Raw genomic sequence first — 16774 nt, forward strand, 5'->3', positions numbered from 1 at the left:
GAAGAGTAAACAAGACAGGATCTCAGCTTCTATGTATTGTAAACAGAACTTTCCTCCTCTGGATTCTTTAACTGGTATGATGGTTAATTTTAGGTGTTAGCTTGATGAAATTAAAGTTTACCTGAAGAACTGATAAAGGATTTTTGGGGAGGGACTGGGGTTTGAACCTAGGAGTGTTCTACCTCTGAGCTACACCCCTGGCCCTTTCCATATTTATTTAAATTTTGAAGCAGGGTCTCCCTAAGTTGCTGGGGCTGGCCTTGAACCTGGTAAAGAATTCTTTCTAGGTGTGTCTGTGTTTCCTAAGGTGATCGTTGTATGAGTCAGTGGAGCGGGAGGATCCGCTCTCAGTGTGAACAAGCACCTCTACTCAGTTTGGGGTAGAAGCAGGACAGAAGGTAATTTCCCCTCTCTCCAGAAGCTAGGATGCACTCAGATTTTTCCTCTCCTTGGACATCAGAGCTTCAGGTTCCCTGACCTCCCTACTCCAGGGCTTACACAGCAACCCTCTGGGTGTTAAGGCCTTTGGCCTTGGGCTGAGCTCTGCTACCAGCACCAGGTTCTCCAGCTTGCACAAAGCCTGTCAGGCTTCTCAGCCTCTACAATCACATGATCTGAGTCCCTAACAACCCCCCTCTTCTCTCTCTCCATATACATACATGTATCTATATTACATATTATTTATGTATACCTTTTTATTTATATATTTTACATATTTATATGTAATTTGTATATCATATATCTTTTTTCTTTTTGGTGGTGGTACTGGGGTTCCTGGAAACCCTTCTACCTCCAGGCTACACTCCCAGACCTATTTTTTTATACTTTTTAAATTTGGAAACAGGGTCTCTTAAGCCAGCGTGGCTGGCTTCGAACCTGAGTGATCCTCCTATCTCTGCCTCCCAAGCGCAGGGATTACTAGTGTGCGCCACCACGCCCGGCTATCATATATCATTTATATCCTAGTATTTCTGTCTCTATAGAGAATACTGACTAATACAATTGGCTGCTGGTGATATATAAGAAAGTTAATGGAGCCAGGCATGGTGACACACACCTGTAATCCCAGTACTTGGGAGGCAGAGACAGGAGGATCACAGGTTCAAGGACAGCTTCAGCAATGTAGTGAGACTCTTTGCAATCTAGCAAGACTCTGCTTCCAAACAAAAAATCAGTAAAACTTTAAAAAAGGGACAAGGATGTAGCTCAGAGGTAGAATTTTCCTAGGTTTAATCCCCAGTACCACACACACACACACACACACACACACACACACACACACACACGTTAATGTATATGTAATTAAAGATATTTCTGACCCAGGCATCATGGCACACACTTGTAATCCCAACATTTGGGAGGCTAGGACAGGAGGATCATGGCTCGTGGACAGCCTTATCTACTTAGTGAGGTCCTTTGCATCTCAGTGAGACCCTGTTTCAAAATAAATAATAAAAAATAGGACTGGGGGTGTGGCTCAGAGGTAGAATGCCCCTGGGTTCCATCCCCAGTACTGAAAGAAAGAAAGAAAGAAAGAAAGAAAGAAAGAAAGAAAGGAATTTCTGACCTCAAAATACTGAAGCAAAGCAAGATTCAGCCCTCATATACTCCTCCTTAGTTAAGATCATCCAGTTTCACATCTTTAAGTGTTATCTCCAGGTTAATGTCCCCACATTTGTCTTTCAGACTCCAAACTCTTCCCTGAACTCCAGATTTATATATACCACTTCCTACACTCCTGCACGCACATGTACTTAGACTTCTCAAACAAATTCAAAGGCTTTCACCCCCTTCCCAATCTGTTCCTCGCCTGTGCTTCCCATCTTCATTCAACCAGGCCCTTAGGCTGAAAAGTTTTGCAGACATCTTTGGTTTCTCTTTTTCTCATCCCTGGTTCTCAATCTATCAGCAAATCTCACTGGGTCTTCTTTGGAACGTATTCCAAAGCCAACCACTTCACTGCTCATTACTTCTGCCCTTCATCCTCCATCTAAACTTCTATACATCGCTAGCCTTCTCTTCCCTGTTATTACTGTTGTCCCCAATATTTTACTTTCAATGCAACCACAAGAGACACTTGTGGACTCTAAGAGCGGGTGTCATGTCTCTTTAACTGCTTCCTATCAGACTCAGAATCCTTACTGCTGGGTAAAACTTTCCCCTAGTTCTCTTTCTTTCTTTAATTTCTTCCTGTATTGAGAAATACTGAGCCCAGAGGCATTCTACCTCTGACCCATGGCCCAAGCTCTTTTTTTATATTATTATTTTGAAACAGGGTCTCTCTGAGTTGCCGAGAGCCTTGCTAAGTGGCTGAGGCTGGCCTCAAACCTGTGATCTTACTATCTCAGTTTCCAAAGTAATGAGATTCCAGGCCTGCGCCACCATTCTCGCTGAAATTCTCATATTTCTAAGGAAAAGAACTTCCATTAATGTGCCTCCAGATGTCTTCCTGCATACCCCCTTTACTCCTTACCTCTGTGTGGGAGCACAGTGAATTTTCTAGTTGTTTTATTTAGAGACAGGAACTCGAGTCCCCTTAAGGACTTTGGTATGGGCTCTCCCCTCTGGGCTGTAATATTTTCCACTTAGGTGTTGGCATGCTTACTCTTATTTCTTAGGTCTTTGCTAAATTTTTCTACCTCTTTGGAAATGTTCCCCATTTCCAAAATAGTAATCCCTGTTGATTTTTTCCCCTTTTTTCTTTTTTCAGTCCCAGGGCCTTATGCATGCTAGGCAAGCACTCTACTACGGAGCTACACCCCCAGCTCTTCTTTTTATTTTATTTTGAAACCAGGTCTTACTACATGGCCCAGTCTGGCCTTGAACTTGTGATCCTACTGCCTCAGCCTCACGGTCATTGGGATTATAAGCATGTGCCACTACCCCCCACCCACATCAATCTCAATTTCCTTATTTTATTACATTTTTCTTTTTTTTTTTTTTTTTTTGGTTGCACTACCAGGAATGGAACCCAGGGGCATTGTACCTCTGAGGGACAACTCCAGCCCTATTTTTAACTCTTTATATTGAAACAGGGTCTCACTGAGTTGCTGAGGGCCTCACTAAGTAGCTGAAGCTGTCTGCAAACCACGATCTTCCTGTCTCAGCCTCTCAAATGCTGGGATTACAAGCGTGCGCCACCACGCCCAGCTCATATTACATTTTTCTTTATAGCACTTTTCACTAGTAAATTTATATTTTGTACTTATTTGGTTTTGGGGGGGGCTTTTTTCCTGTGTTTCCACTTTATCTTAAAATACAAACTCTATGGGTAGAGTCTTTGTTTTGTTATGGTTACATTTTGTGTGTTTGTGTATGTGTGTGTTACTGGGGATTGAGACGGGCATTTTCTACTTTGAGCTACACCCCCAGCCTGATTGTATTTTTATTCTGAAACAGAGTCTTGCTAGGTTGATGAGAGTCCCACTATTTGCTGATGCTGTCCTTGAACCTGTGATCCCCCTGTCTCAGCCTCCCAAGTACTGAGATTAAAGGTGTGCACCACCAGGCCCACCTGTTAAGGTTGTATTCTAACACAGAACAGTGACTGGCACGTAGTACATGTGTAATAATTGTTTCTTGAACACATGATTGTTTGGTAAATTTTTATTGAACTCTCTTAGATACTCATGCATTGCTTAGTGATGTTCTGATCAATAGCAGACCTCATATACAATGGTGGTCCCATAAGATCATATCACCCAGTTACAGTGTGGCCATCTTTGTTTGTATAAATACACTATATGACGTTCACCCAACAACCAAATCACCTTTTCTCTGAATAAATGTCAACTGATACATGAACATAATCTTATAATTTATAATAGGTTTTCAGTTTATTCCCTTTGTTCTGCTCAGTAAACAATTTAATCTCCATAAAATAATGTATCTGTCCCTTTAGAAATTAGATTTTATCTTATATTCTTATTTCATGTCACTGGAAGCACTTCAAGATCAGTGCAGTATACTAGTGGGAAAGAGTGTCATCCTGTCTCTAACTTAAATGAGAGTGGGTCCGGGGTTCCACCCTGAGCACGATGCTGGCTACACAGATGATCCTCAATTTATGTTGAGGTCATGTCCCAATAAGCCCATAGTAAACTGAGAATACTGTAAGCCAAAGATACATTTAAGGCCTGTAGGTGCAGCTCAGTAGAGCACTTAACTAATATGCATGGTGTTCTGGGTTCAGTCCCCAGCAGCACACACAACACACACACCCACACACACACACACACACACACGCACGCACGCACGCACGCACGCATGCACGCACACACACACATGCATACACACTACATTTAATACAACTAACCTACCTGATGTCATAGCTTAGCCTAACCTACACTAAAACATTCAGGAGCAGAGCGTGGTGGTACACACTTATAATCCCAGCATTTGGGAGGCTGAGACAGAAGGATCCGGGTTTGTAGCCAGCCTCAGCTGCTTATTGAGGCCCTTTGTAACTCAGTGAGACTCTGTTTCAAAATAAAGAATAAAAAATGAGGCTGGGGTATAGCTCGGAGGTAGAATGCCCCTGAGTTCCATCCCCAGATCTGCAAAAAAAAAGAAAAAAAAAAGTTAAGGACCAGGTATAGTAGCATATGCCTATAATTCCAGTACTTGGGAGGCTGAGACAGGAGGATTTCCGGCTCAAGCAAGATTAACCTCAGCAATTTAGTGAGGCCCCAACAACTTAGCAAAACCCTGTTTCAAAATTTAAAAAAAAAATAGTGCTGGGGATGTAGCTTAGAGGTAGAGTGTCCCTAGGTTCAATCCCCAGTACCACACACACACAAAAAAATATATATATATATATTTTTTTCAAGAACACTTATATTAGCTATAGTTGGGCATTGTGAGAAAACATAATACCACATATCACTAGCCTAGGAAAAGATCAAAAGAATCACTCATAAAGACGGTGCCACCAGAAGATGGAGTCTGACCGCTCTTTCCTCAGTTGTATGTCTGTTAGATTTGTTGGGCTATGCAAAATATAATGGCTACAGGCAAGACAGCCTTTTAAATTTTTTTTTCTTGTGCTATTGGTTATTGAATCAGGGGCATTCTATTTCTGAGCTACACCCTCCTAAATACACCGCCCCCCCCCCCATTTTTTGGAAACAATGTCTTACAGCCGGGCGTGATGGCTCACGCTTGTAATCCCCGCGCTTGGGAGGCGGAGACAGGAGGATCGCGCAGGTTCGAAGCCAGCCGCGCTGGCGTAAGAGACCCTGTTTCAAAAATATAAAATAGGTCTGGGAGTGTAGCCCGGAGGTAGAAGGGTTTCCAGAAACCCCAGTACCACAAAACAAAACAAAACAAAACAACCCCAAACAGTGTCTTACTTAAGTTGCTGTGGCTGGTCTCGAACCTATGATCTTTCTGTCTCAGCCTCCTAAACACTGGGATTATAGGTGTGTACAACCATGTCCTGCTTTTGAACAGATTGTGTGGGGGGGTATTTGGGATAGAACCCAGTGGCATTCTACTTCTGAGCTACACCCCTGGACTGATGTTATTTCTTATTTGGAGACAGAGTCTTGCTAGGTTGATGAGAATCTTACTATTTGCGGAGGCTGTTTTTGAACCTGTGATCCTCCTGTCTCAGTCTCCTAAGTACTGGGATTATAGGCATGCATCACCATGCCTGGCTTTGGACAGATTTTAATACCAAGTGATCAGTGTGAAATTATGAAAATCATGAAACTCTTTTGTTTATATATCACTGAGTTGAGAACAGGAAATGAAATAAACTAATATTTTATTTTATTTGCAGTACTGGGGATTAAACCCAGAGGTATTGTACCTCTGAACAACATCCCCATCCCTATTTTATTTTGAAACAGTTTCTCACTAAGTTGCAGAGGGCCTCACAAATTGCTGAGACTGCCACAAACCCGCGATCCTCTTGTCTCAGCCTCCCAAGAACTGAGATTACAAGTTCGTGTCACCATGCCCAGTCTAATATTTTATTTTAGATTTGTAGAAATATAGGTCAACATTTGTTTTGTATTCTTGTGGCTAGGCTTTGAGATCAAAGCTAATTTTGTAAAAATAATAACTGAATTGCTTCATCAGTGTCTGTGCTCATAAATCAGTTAAATTGTTCTTTGAAACTTTGAAGAAACTCACCCTAGACACTGCTTCAAAGTAGTGATTTTATGAAAGATTTATCTGACTACTCTCAAATTTTTCTACAGTTATTCATCTGTCTACATTTTCTATTTCTTATTGAGATTATTTTCTCTACTTATAGTTTTTCAAAAGACCTTCCATTATTACAGCCAAGTTTCAAAGCAGTGTAGTTACATTAAGTATTCATTCTACTTATTTTATTTTATATCCATGGTTATAATTTCTCCCTTATTATTAATATTGTGCCCTTATATCACCACTTTTTTTTCTTTTATGTTTCAAATTATGGTCATTTGGCCACTCTCTTTGGAAGTATTAAGACAAGCTAAATTTCACAAAATAAGATTCAGTGTGTTTCTAAGAGGAAAGCCAAATTTCTGTGACAGTACTGAGGTATGACAGCTTTGCTTTTGGCCCTGCACCAAATGCACTCTTACCATCATTTATAAGTCATATATTGAACACAGGACTAAGTGTTACACACTTGATATGTAAGATGAATTATGTACAAATCCTAGCCTCAAATAATCTTGACTTTTTTGTATAGTTTGTATAGTTCCTTGCCATTTTCTTTTGTTGTTCTAGGAAATGAACCTAAGAGTATTTTACTTCTAAGTTACATCCCCTACTTTTTTATTTCAAAACAGGGTTTTACTAAATTGCAGAGGGCCTCACCAAGTTGCTGTTATGGTTAACTATAGATGGTTCCCTGAAGACTCGTGTATTAATGCTAAGAGTTGATGGAATTAAGTCATGAGGATTGAAATCTCATCAGTGGATAAATCCACTATGATGGATTTACTGAGTGGTAACCTAGGCAGGTGGGTGTGGCTAGAGAACTGTGGGTCCCTGGGGATGTGGCCTTAGGAATTGTGCTTTTGTCTTCGAATCCCCTTGCTTTCTTACTCTCTCTTGCTCCAGGTCTCCATGATGCGAGAGTTAGAGCCCTTGCTCTCTCTATATATGCTTTCTGCCACTATGCCATGAGCTTCACAGATATAACCCAGCCTGGACAGAAATTCCAAGATGCCCAAAAAACTGTGAGCAAATGAATTTTCCTTTCTCTAAGTTGTGTGGTCAGTTGTCTTGGATTATAATAGTGAGAAAGCTGACTGACAGAAATTAGTATCAGAGGAGTAGGATCATTGCTATATCTAAATCTAGCCATGTGTTTTGTGAGTCTTTGCAACTGGTTTGTGAGAAGAAGTTGAAGGGCCAAGGTATGGTTAGATGTGGTTAGAAAGGCAGAGCAGAGGACCTGGGAACTGAAAGGAAAAGGCCATCTATCTGCATGCCTTCTGTGAGACTGGGGAAGGTAAACAAGTAAATGAGAGACTGGTGGACATTGGGAATCATGGCCTTCACCAGACATTGGTTATCCAAAATCTGATTCTGACCCATCCTAAAAGGGCAGATAGAAACCCTCAGTAAGATTTAAAAGTCCACTTTCCAAGAGCTTCGAGATCCCTCTCTTTCTGGGATATCCCCCTACTTTGTAGGGCTGGGAGGAGCTGCTTTATCTTGTATATTTCCCTCATTTGAAATAAATATTCATATTTCTATACCCTTTGCTAGTCCCTGGACTTCATTTGTCAAAATCCATTGAACAAGAGCCATAACAGAGGAGACGCCCCCATTTCAATAGAGGCTGTGCTCAGGTGACTTTGGAGAGCAAAGAGGACTCCGTAGAGAAATGTAGCAGAGACCACATATGTTACAGTCTGGCCAAGAACTTACTGATATTTTGCCCCATGTTTTGAAACTGTGTGAGGCCAAATTTAGAGATGACGGAATGATTAAACTGGCAGAGAAAATCTCAAACAAAACAGCAAAGTATCCAAACTATGTTACGGATATTGATGTTTACATTCAGCCAATTGTGTAGTGAATTTAGAAAGCAAAAAGTAAAGCAGAAACACTTTATAGATATGCACTGTGGACAAAAAGGCATGTGTAAAGCTGCGGTCTAGAAAAATGGTGCTGTGAAATGAAAAATGCTGAAGGTAGGTCTAATGCTTTGCATAGGGAACAAAAAAGGAATGTGGTTGTGGCAGTTCAAGCCAAGTGGGAACCACAGAAACAAGGGCCCAACAACGGTGGCTGTGTTTGAAAAGGGTCTGGTGAGCTGGGCATGGTGACACATGCTTGTAATCTCAGTACTTGGGAGGCTGAGACAGGAGCATCTCAGGTTTGCAGCCAGCCTCAGCAACTTAGTGAGCCCCTTTGAAACTTAGTGAGACTCTGTTTTAAAATAAAGAATAAAAAGCTGGGCGTGGTGGTGCGCACTTGTAATCCCAACATTCAGGAGGCTGAGACTGGAGGATCGCAGTTTGTGGACAGCCTCAGCTACTTAGCAAGGCCCTTCACAACTCAGTGAAACCCTGTTTTAAAAATAAAAAAGACTAAAAAATAGGTCTGGGGGTGTAGCTCAGAGGCAGAATGCCCCACAAAAATAATAAATAAATAAATAAATAAATAAATAAATAAATAAATAATAAGGCTGGGGTTCTATCTTGGGAGTAGAATGTCCCTAGGTACAATCTCCAATATTATAAAAAAAAATAGAGGCCAGGGGTATAGCTTGGAGATAGTAAAAAGGGTCTGGTGGCAGCTAAGATTCAGACAGGCCAAGTAGTAGCTAGGATTGAGGCAGGCCCAGTAGCAGCAGTGATTGGAAAGGACATAATTATGTTTCCTACTGGTGGTCGATATTAGCAGTCATGTAATGCTGGGTTTGCTGGGAAAAGGGGGTCATGGAGTTTTGCCCCTAGATTTCAAATGAAGGCCTGGGAATCTATGCAGTGTGAGGCAGGGTCAGAATCTCTACAAGCAGACTCAAATGAGGCAATTTGTGAAGCTTTGAGGGTGAAGCCAAGGTTGAAAGAAACCACTCTGTGATTTAGAAATGTCAGAAACATGAAACAACCATTCTAAGCTGCAAATCACGGAGCCAGGCCGGAAGAGTAAGTATACTGCCCATTGTAATCAACCAGGCCAAAGGAGCAAGTCTACCAAAACTGTTGGAGATCACATCTCACCACCAGATTACAGAAATGCAGCTTTGGAATTAAATGCTTGCCCTGCTGGATTTTGATCCTGTTTTGCTTTTTATTTTGATATTTATTGTTATTTTACAGTGGCTCATAACTGGCAGATTTTGGACTGTTAAGACTATGGGGAATCTTGTGGATGGAATAAATGCATTTTGCATTCTTTTTTTTTTTTTTTTTTGGTGGTACTGGGGTTCCTGGAAGCCCTTCTATCTCCGGGCTACACTCCCAGACCTATTTTTACATTTTTATTTGGAAACAGGATCTCCTCAGCCAGCGCGCGTGGCTGGCTTCGAACCTGCGCGATCCTCCTGTCTCTGCCTCCCAAGTCCGGGGATTACAAGCGTGCGCCGCCATGCCCAGCTTTGCATTTTGCATTCTGAAATGAGCATGAACTCTTCAGGTAACAGGGGTGGAATGTTATGGTTAGATATAGATTATCCCCTGAAGAGCTCGAGTGTTAATGCTCAGAGATGATGCAATTAAATTATGAGGATTGTCATCTCATCAGTGGATAAATCCATTGTGAGGTATGGCTAGAGAAGATGGGTCCCTGGGGTTGTGGCCTTAGGGACTGTACTTGTGTCTCTCTGCTTCACACTGCAATGCCCTAAGGTCTGCAGTTGTAACCTGGCCTGACATGGACTAAAACTCTGACATCTCCAAAACACTATGAACAAATAAATCTTCTTCCTCTATGTTGTGTGATCAGTTATCTTGGATTTTATCAGTGAGAATGTTGACCAAGATGGTAGCTGAGACTCTCTGTGAACCTGTGACCCTCCTGTTTCAGTTTCCCAAGTACTGGGATTATAAGCATGTGCACCACCATGCCCAGCAGCAATGTCTTGTCATTTAAAAAAAAGTTTTATAATCTGGATTAATTTTTTTAATTTAGTTGAGGTATAACCGAATTATACATTCTGCTATCTAGAAGCAGATAAACTTGTAGGATAAGATTATCCTCAAATAAGGATATTCTATATCTCATTTAAGATTAAGTCAAATTACTTTTACCACCCATTTTTTATGGAGGATCCAAGTATCTATCATTCTGCCTCCAAACTTCCTCTCCAAGGAGTACTTATTATTCGGCAATGGGGGTATCCAGATTATTAGCGTGTGTCCCAGTTCTCCAAGCCTCAACTCCACAGGACCAGGTGACACCTGCATACAGAGCAGGTTGGTCATACTGCAGGAACTGAACCCCGAGCTTAGGAAATCAGCATCTTATAAAATGTTCAGTGAACAAACCTACTCTGCTCCAGGTGATGGCACTATCTCTATCTTTCAAGGCTGTTAACTACACAGACATCTTCCTAAAGATAATTTGTACCACAGGCAGTTTGTGCCTCGCCCCACAGATGGACAGAAATGCAAGACACTCAAAAAGGATTGTCTCCCACTGAAGGGTAAAAGCAGAAGAAAAAAATGGTAGGGATAAGATCCCAGGGATATAAATTGTGTTCCTAGTACTGGGTTCTCACAGAAAATGAGGAATAGAAGTTGAGATTATGTAGTGAGGCCCTCCGCAATTTAGTGAAACCCTGTTTCAAAATAAAGAATAAAAAATAGAGCAGGAAGTGTAGCTCAGAGGTCGAATGCCCCTGGGTTCCATCCCCAAACCCGCCAAAAAAAAAAATAAATAAATAAACAAATAAATAAAAAAGAAAGAAGTTGAAATTATAAATTTCCTGGGTCAATTCACTAGTATAAAATAATAACTAAACTCCGGGCATGGTGGCGCACGCTTGTAATCCCCGCGCTTGGGAGGCGGAGACAGGAGGATAGCTAGGTTCGAAGCCAGCTGCGTTGGCGTAAGAGACCTTGTTTCAAAAATATAAAATATGTCTGGGAGTGTAGCCCGGAGGTAGAAGAGCTTCCAGGAACCCCAGCACCACCGAAAAAAAAAAAATAATAATAATAACTATTCTTAGTTTCATTGATTTTATGCTTTTTGCATTTAAAAATCATCCTGTTTCCCCTCACCCTTCGTTTTTTAATTTTTTTGCTCTTAAATTTAGAAAAATTTCCTGTGAAATTATATCTAGTTGAATTAAAAGAAATATAGATAAAGGTCTTGATTTTGAGTTGCACAGGCTAGAATCATAGGAGCTGCTGCCTGGCACTGCGTGGCTGGATCGTTGGAATGGCACAGGCATGCAAAGAGAGGAAACCAGGAGAGAGGTACAGAGCAGAGATGCTGGTGGCAGTGGAGCTGGGAAGTGCTTTAAAAGCTTCCCTTTCCCAACTGCAAATCTCTGGGTTACTTCCCTGGTAATTCTTTGGAATGTTCTGCAGTTTTATGGGAAGCGACTTTGAGATGGAATCCCAGAGCTTTCATTCTGACATCATGGAATAACTTTAAAGTATTTTTTCTACAAAAAAAAAAAAAAAAGACACTGGGTTTGAAGAGCTGAACATGGTGGTACATGCTTATAATTCTAGAATTTGGGAAATGAGTCAGGAGGATCACAGGTTGCTGGCCAGCCTCAGCAATTTACTGAGATCCTGTTTCCATATGTAACATAAAATAGTAGCGTGCCCGTGCTTCAACCCCAGTAAAACAACACACACACACACACACAGAGAGAGAGAGAGAGAGAGAGAGAGAGAGAGAGAGAGAGAGAGAGAGAGAGAGAAATAGTTTAAGATCTCATTTACTCATATTCAAATTTTAATTTGGGCAAAATGCTTTTCCACGTAATTTTCTCAGAAAGAATACATAAATTACTTTAAAAGCTTTTGACATAAAAAAAACATGTCTCTCTTTTGTTCTCATATATACTCATCTAAATAGAGGTTTCTTCAATTACTAGTTGAAAATAATTAGCTGTTTTCTAGTCTCATAGATGAAAACTAAATTAAAACTGATTTCCTTCCTTTGTAATTGACTTGATATTTTTTCTTCCTTCGGAATTAAGTGATTTTACTCTAAGTCTAGCACTTGGTGACCTTTTTAATGTGAAAATTCCAGTCTGTCTTCAAAACAAGGGTATTTTTCTAATATTTATTTGCTCATTTTCCCATCTATTTCTCTCTCTACCAATTTATAATTTATGTAATTGAGTACATATTTACATATTAAGTGTTCTGAAACTATGCAACATCTCAGTATGATTTCCATTTAAAATTTTTTTTTAAAATTGTGCCTTTATTTGATCTCTTAAATTATCAATCTGGTTTTTATTTGTATTTTATTTTATTTTATTTTATTTTTATTTTTGGTGGTACTGGGGGTGGAACAAGAGGCTTTCTACCTCCGGGCTATACTCCCAGACCTTTTTATATTTTATTTGGAAACAGGGTCTCACTAAGTTGCTGAAAGCCTCACTAAGTAGCTGAGGCTGGCTTCGAACCCGTGCGATCCTCCTGTCTCAGCCTATCAGTATTCAGGCTGTTGTAAGTACTCAAAGAAACTGCCTGCCTTAGTGTTCTAAACCCTAAGTACTGCCTACACTAAGTACACTAAGTACTGACTTACTTAATGTTCTAAGCTTTTTCTTGAATATATTAAATTTAAAAGTATATCTAGCTGAGTATGGTAGTGTGTACCTATAATCCTAGTACTTGGGAGGCTGAGACAGGAGGAGTGCAGGTTGAAGGATAGCCTCAGCAACCTAGTGAGACCCTGTTTCAAAACAAAAACAACAAAAAAAAAATCTGGGAGTGTAGCTTGGAGGTAGAATGCTACTGCTGTGTTTAATCTCTGGTTTCATAAAAAATAAATCCTGACATTAATTTGGAACAATATAATTGAGTTCCAATTATATTGTGTCCAGCTTTTCTTTGAAAATTCAGAATTTCAATTACCATCTACACTAGTGAAATATAATAAATATTTTAATCCAGGAGTGGTGGCTTACATCTGTAGTTTCAGTGCTTGGGAGGTGGAGACAGGAGGATTGTATGTTTAAGACCAGCTTCAGCAACTTTGCAAGAACTCTGAATAAAAAATAAAAAGGTCTGGGGGTGTTACTCAGAAGTAGAATGCCCCTCGGTTCAATCCCCAGTCCCTCCCAAATAAATAAATACATAAATAAATAATTTTATAAGATTCAGAATACTAATATAGTATATTTTAACTTATAAACATACAATAAGCATTATACAATATACAATGACAAAGTTCTCCTTTAATATATATTGCATAATCTAAAAATAAAGCCATGTTTTAAACCTTTAAACTGAAAGTGTGAGGTGGTTATGATAGTTACTTTTTTGACTTTTTAATGTCACATGACTTATCTTCAGTGGTCTTCGATGCTGCCTTAGAAACGGATGGGGCTCCAGCCCTTTCATAGTCCAGGTGATAATTAAAGGTCAGGGGTAGAGCTGAAGTCTTTGTTCTGATTCCACTAAGAAGCCTATTCTTCTACAACAAAGCCAAAGAGAAAAAGGAAATTTTTTTTCTTATGGAAAATTCATTTTGGAAAGGACATAAATTAATCTAAACCTGCATACACAGAAACACACACACACACACGCACGCACAAACACACACACACACACGCACACAGAATTCATGTGGTGTGCAATAGTGGGGAAATATTATGACTAAAAACTGGAGCCACATACACCAACTGCTATTCTTTGTCATGTGGTCTGAGCAGCTCTTTCCCATCTGTAAAATGATGTTGAGAAGATGATCATCTAAGCTTCATTCTGACTCCAAAATTCAGAATTTAAGGATAGGTCTATATACAGTATTTTAGCAAAGACCATACTGATTCATAGCATTACTGGACCTACAGCACGCATCTCTCTCCAACCAGCCCTTTGTCCTGTGGCCACACACAGTGAATCACACCAACCTCCTAGTCCTGGGAACTGAAAATATGAGTAAGAAATCAATCAAAAGAGGACTTTGTTAAAATATTACTTGCACAGATGGACTGAAAAGGATAAAGGATATGGTTGAAGGGGGAATTAAAGAACTGAAAGTTTTCCTTAAAAAAATCTCTCAGGGCATAATGAAGAGAAATAGAGATGACAAAAGTGAAAGGAAAGTCATAAGTCAAAGAAGTGTCACATGCCTACAATCCCAGCAACTTGGGAGGCCTGGGGCATGATGACTGCATGTTTGAGGCCAGCCTGGGCAATATAGCAAGGCCCCATCTCAAAATTTAAAATAAAATAAGTTGCTAGGGGTGTAGGAATATAGTCAGTGATAGACTGTCCCTGGGTTCCCTCCCCAATAAGAACTGCAGGTTGCTACAGGTTGTGGAAGGTGTTTTGATGGAACTGATTGCAATGCAGTGATTGGGAACAACAGAGAAAGAGATTTAGGAAAATCTTCAGGAAAGTGATATCGGAAGTGCCATGGAAGGAAGCAAAGAAGGAAGGGAGGGAGGAGGGAGAGAGAAAGAAAATCTACCTTCATATATATATGTAGATATATGTAGATGTGGGATATTTATGTTATAAATACATGTGAACTTATATGTAAAGATATGTGTGTATATGTGTATGTCTCTTTTTATTTTTATTTTTTGCAGTACTGGGGATGGAACCCAGGGGCTTTCTACACCCCAGCCCTAGTTTTTATTCTTTAGTTTGAAAGAGGGCCTCACTGATTTGCAAAGGGCCTCACTAAGTAGCTGAGGCTGTCTGTGAACCACAATCCTTCTGTCTCAGCTTCTCAAATGCTGGGATTACAAGTGTACATCACCATGCCCAGCTCCAAAAAATGTTTTATACTTGTAATTTTAAAAATGTTTTAAAAGATCGTATAGTATATAATTTTAAAAGAATCCCCAGAAAAACCATCATTAAATTGCTCCTATTCTCTGTTAATATTTTTCTGGAATTCTGTAGTCTTGCCAATTATTTTTTATCTTACTTCAGTTATTTCTATACATTTTAATTATTCCTAATTTGGTAACTATCCCAAATGTTTTCTTTCTTTTAATATGCCAACACAGTGACTTTGTATATGTTTGACATATTGGTAAGAACTGTAGAGCTGCTACACTGAGCATTTGGCAGTCTAGGGTTTCTTTAAGCAGGTTTGATGTGTACCAAAATATAGTTCAACTGCTGTCTAGAGGTCATCTTGCATGTTTAATTAATTCTTATTATCCACTAAGAAGACTTTTTCACCCAATATAAAGATTTGCCATTTACAAATCAGTTTATACCATTAGATTAATAAATCATTAAAAAATAAAATTATTCTCATTTAAAATATCAAATTTTTATTAACTGAATTTGACTTTTATTTTACTAACCTTTTCTCTTCGGTCCAAGAGTATTTTTGCTTGTATGTTCAGGATATCTAACTTCTCTAAGACATTTTTTGCCATTGTGTGTCAGTAAATTCCTATTTAAAATGAGAAAACAAAAAAAAATAAAATAAAATGAGAAAACAAAGAAGAAATCTTCAAGTAGATTCAAATTCAGTGCACAACTGACTATTTAGGTATAAGTTAAGAGGAGACTCACTTTTATATTACTTTTTAAGGTACATAAGAAAACCATATAGATCATGGAATAAATCATAGAATTATAAATAGACCCCAATTTTTTCAATAGAAAGACACATGATCAGAACTCCCACATATGTGTGGGCCCTGTAAAATTTTAAAAATATTTATGATAAAGCTGAGTTGGATAAAGTTCAATATTACCATATGAAAAACTAGATATGATTTGTGCTTCAAAGCAAGGACATTTGGCTTGATTTATATCTGTTTTTTCTTGTCATGATATTTTAGTGAAAGTAAATGCAGAAACTTCATATTTATATAATTAATTGCGTTTAAATTAAATTGGCTAATGATTCAAGACTATTAAATGTACCCTATCAGATAATTAGTCACAGAAGGAGCAGCAGTTAAGCTGGTTAGGTCCCATTGACATAATAATTCATATTTTTCTAGTTAATTTTGCTAAACACCTCACAGGGATCAAGAAATGCCTATTAGGCATGGGGACTGTTTAGACATCAAGACCTGGTCTTATTTCCATTTTTCAGATGAGAAAACTGAAATCCACAATGTACCACCATACCGTGCAACACAAATGGTTTGGGGTAGAATAGAGGTAAGAATCTAGGAAAAATAACCTAAACCCCCCTTTATTTATTTTTAAATTTTGAGCAGATGGCTCAGCACTTTGTTCAGTGATTACACAGCTCACAGAGAGTATTGAATTCAATACTTTTAATGAACATTAGTGTCAACACTAAGGTTCTTTCTGGCTAAAAAGCAAAAACAAAAAAACCCTATGATTTTTCTCCCTTAGTGTATGTTATTCAGTCAATATTACATGGAGACAGTAATGCACAAAGATGGGGAATTAAGCTCGCATTATTTTGTACTTGATTCCTTCCAGCTCTTTTCTACACTCTTTTCTTCACCACATATTGCACTGAATGTGAATTCTTGAAGCTTCTGATAGAGAACTTTCTCCCTTCTCATCTCAGCATGCTCTCTGAGGTGTCCAGGTAGTCCACCTCTATCCTACAATGTAGTCCAAAGTGTACTAGACAGTTTTCTATTACTACAACAAAATATCTGAGGCAGAGTATTTTATAAAGAAAATAATCAGCTGGGCGTCGTGGCGCACGTTTGTAATCCCAA

At 39.2% G+C, this 16774-nt stretch overlaps 1 protein-coding gene across 1 annotated transcript in view; it reads right to left on the bottom strand.

Moving 5' to 3' along the window:
* The window catches only part of LOC308260110 (uncharacterized protein C1orf141), a gene marked incomplete at both ends in the record, with an annotated part of 34755 nt that extends 19259 nt beyond the window's left edge, over positions 1–15496 (bottom strand). The window contains 2 exons of the mRNA XM_080691439.1: positions 13409–13566; positions 15422–15496. Coding sequence (XP_080547565.1) covers positions 13409–13566; positions 15422–15496 — 233 coding nt within the window. The remainder of the gene's footprint in view (positions 1–13408; positions 13567–15421) is intronic.
* Positions 15497–16774: the final 1278 nt, after the last annotated feature.

The sequence above is a fragment of the Muscardinus avellanarius genome (genome assembly GCF_963383645.1).
Source record: "Muscardinus avellanarius genome assembly, chromosome: 3".
NCBI classification, from domain to species: domain Eukaryota; kingdom Metazoa; phylum Chordata; class Mammalia; order Rodentia; family Gliridae; genus Muscardinus; species Muscardinus avellanarius.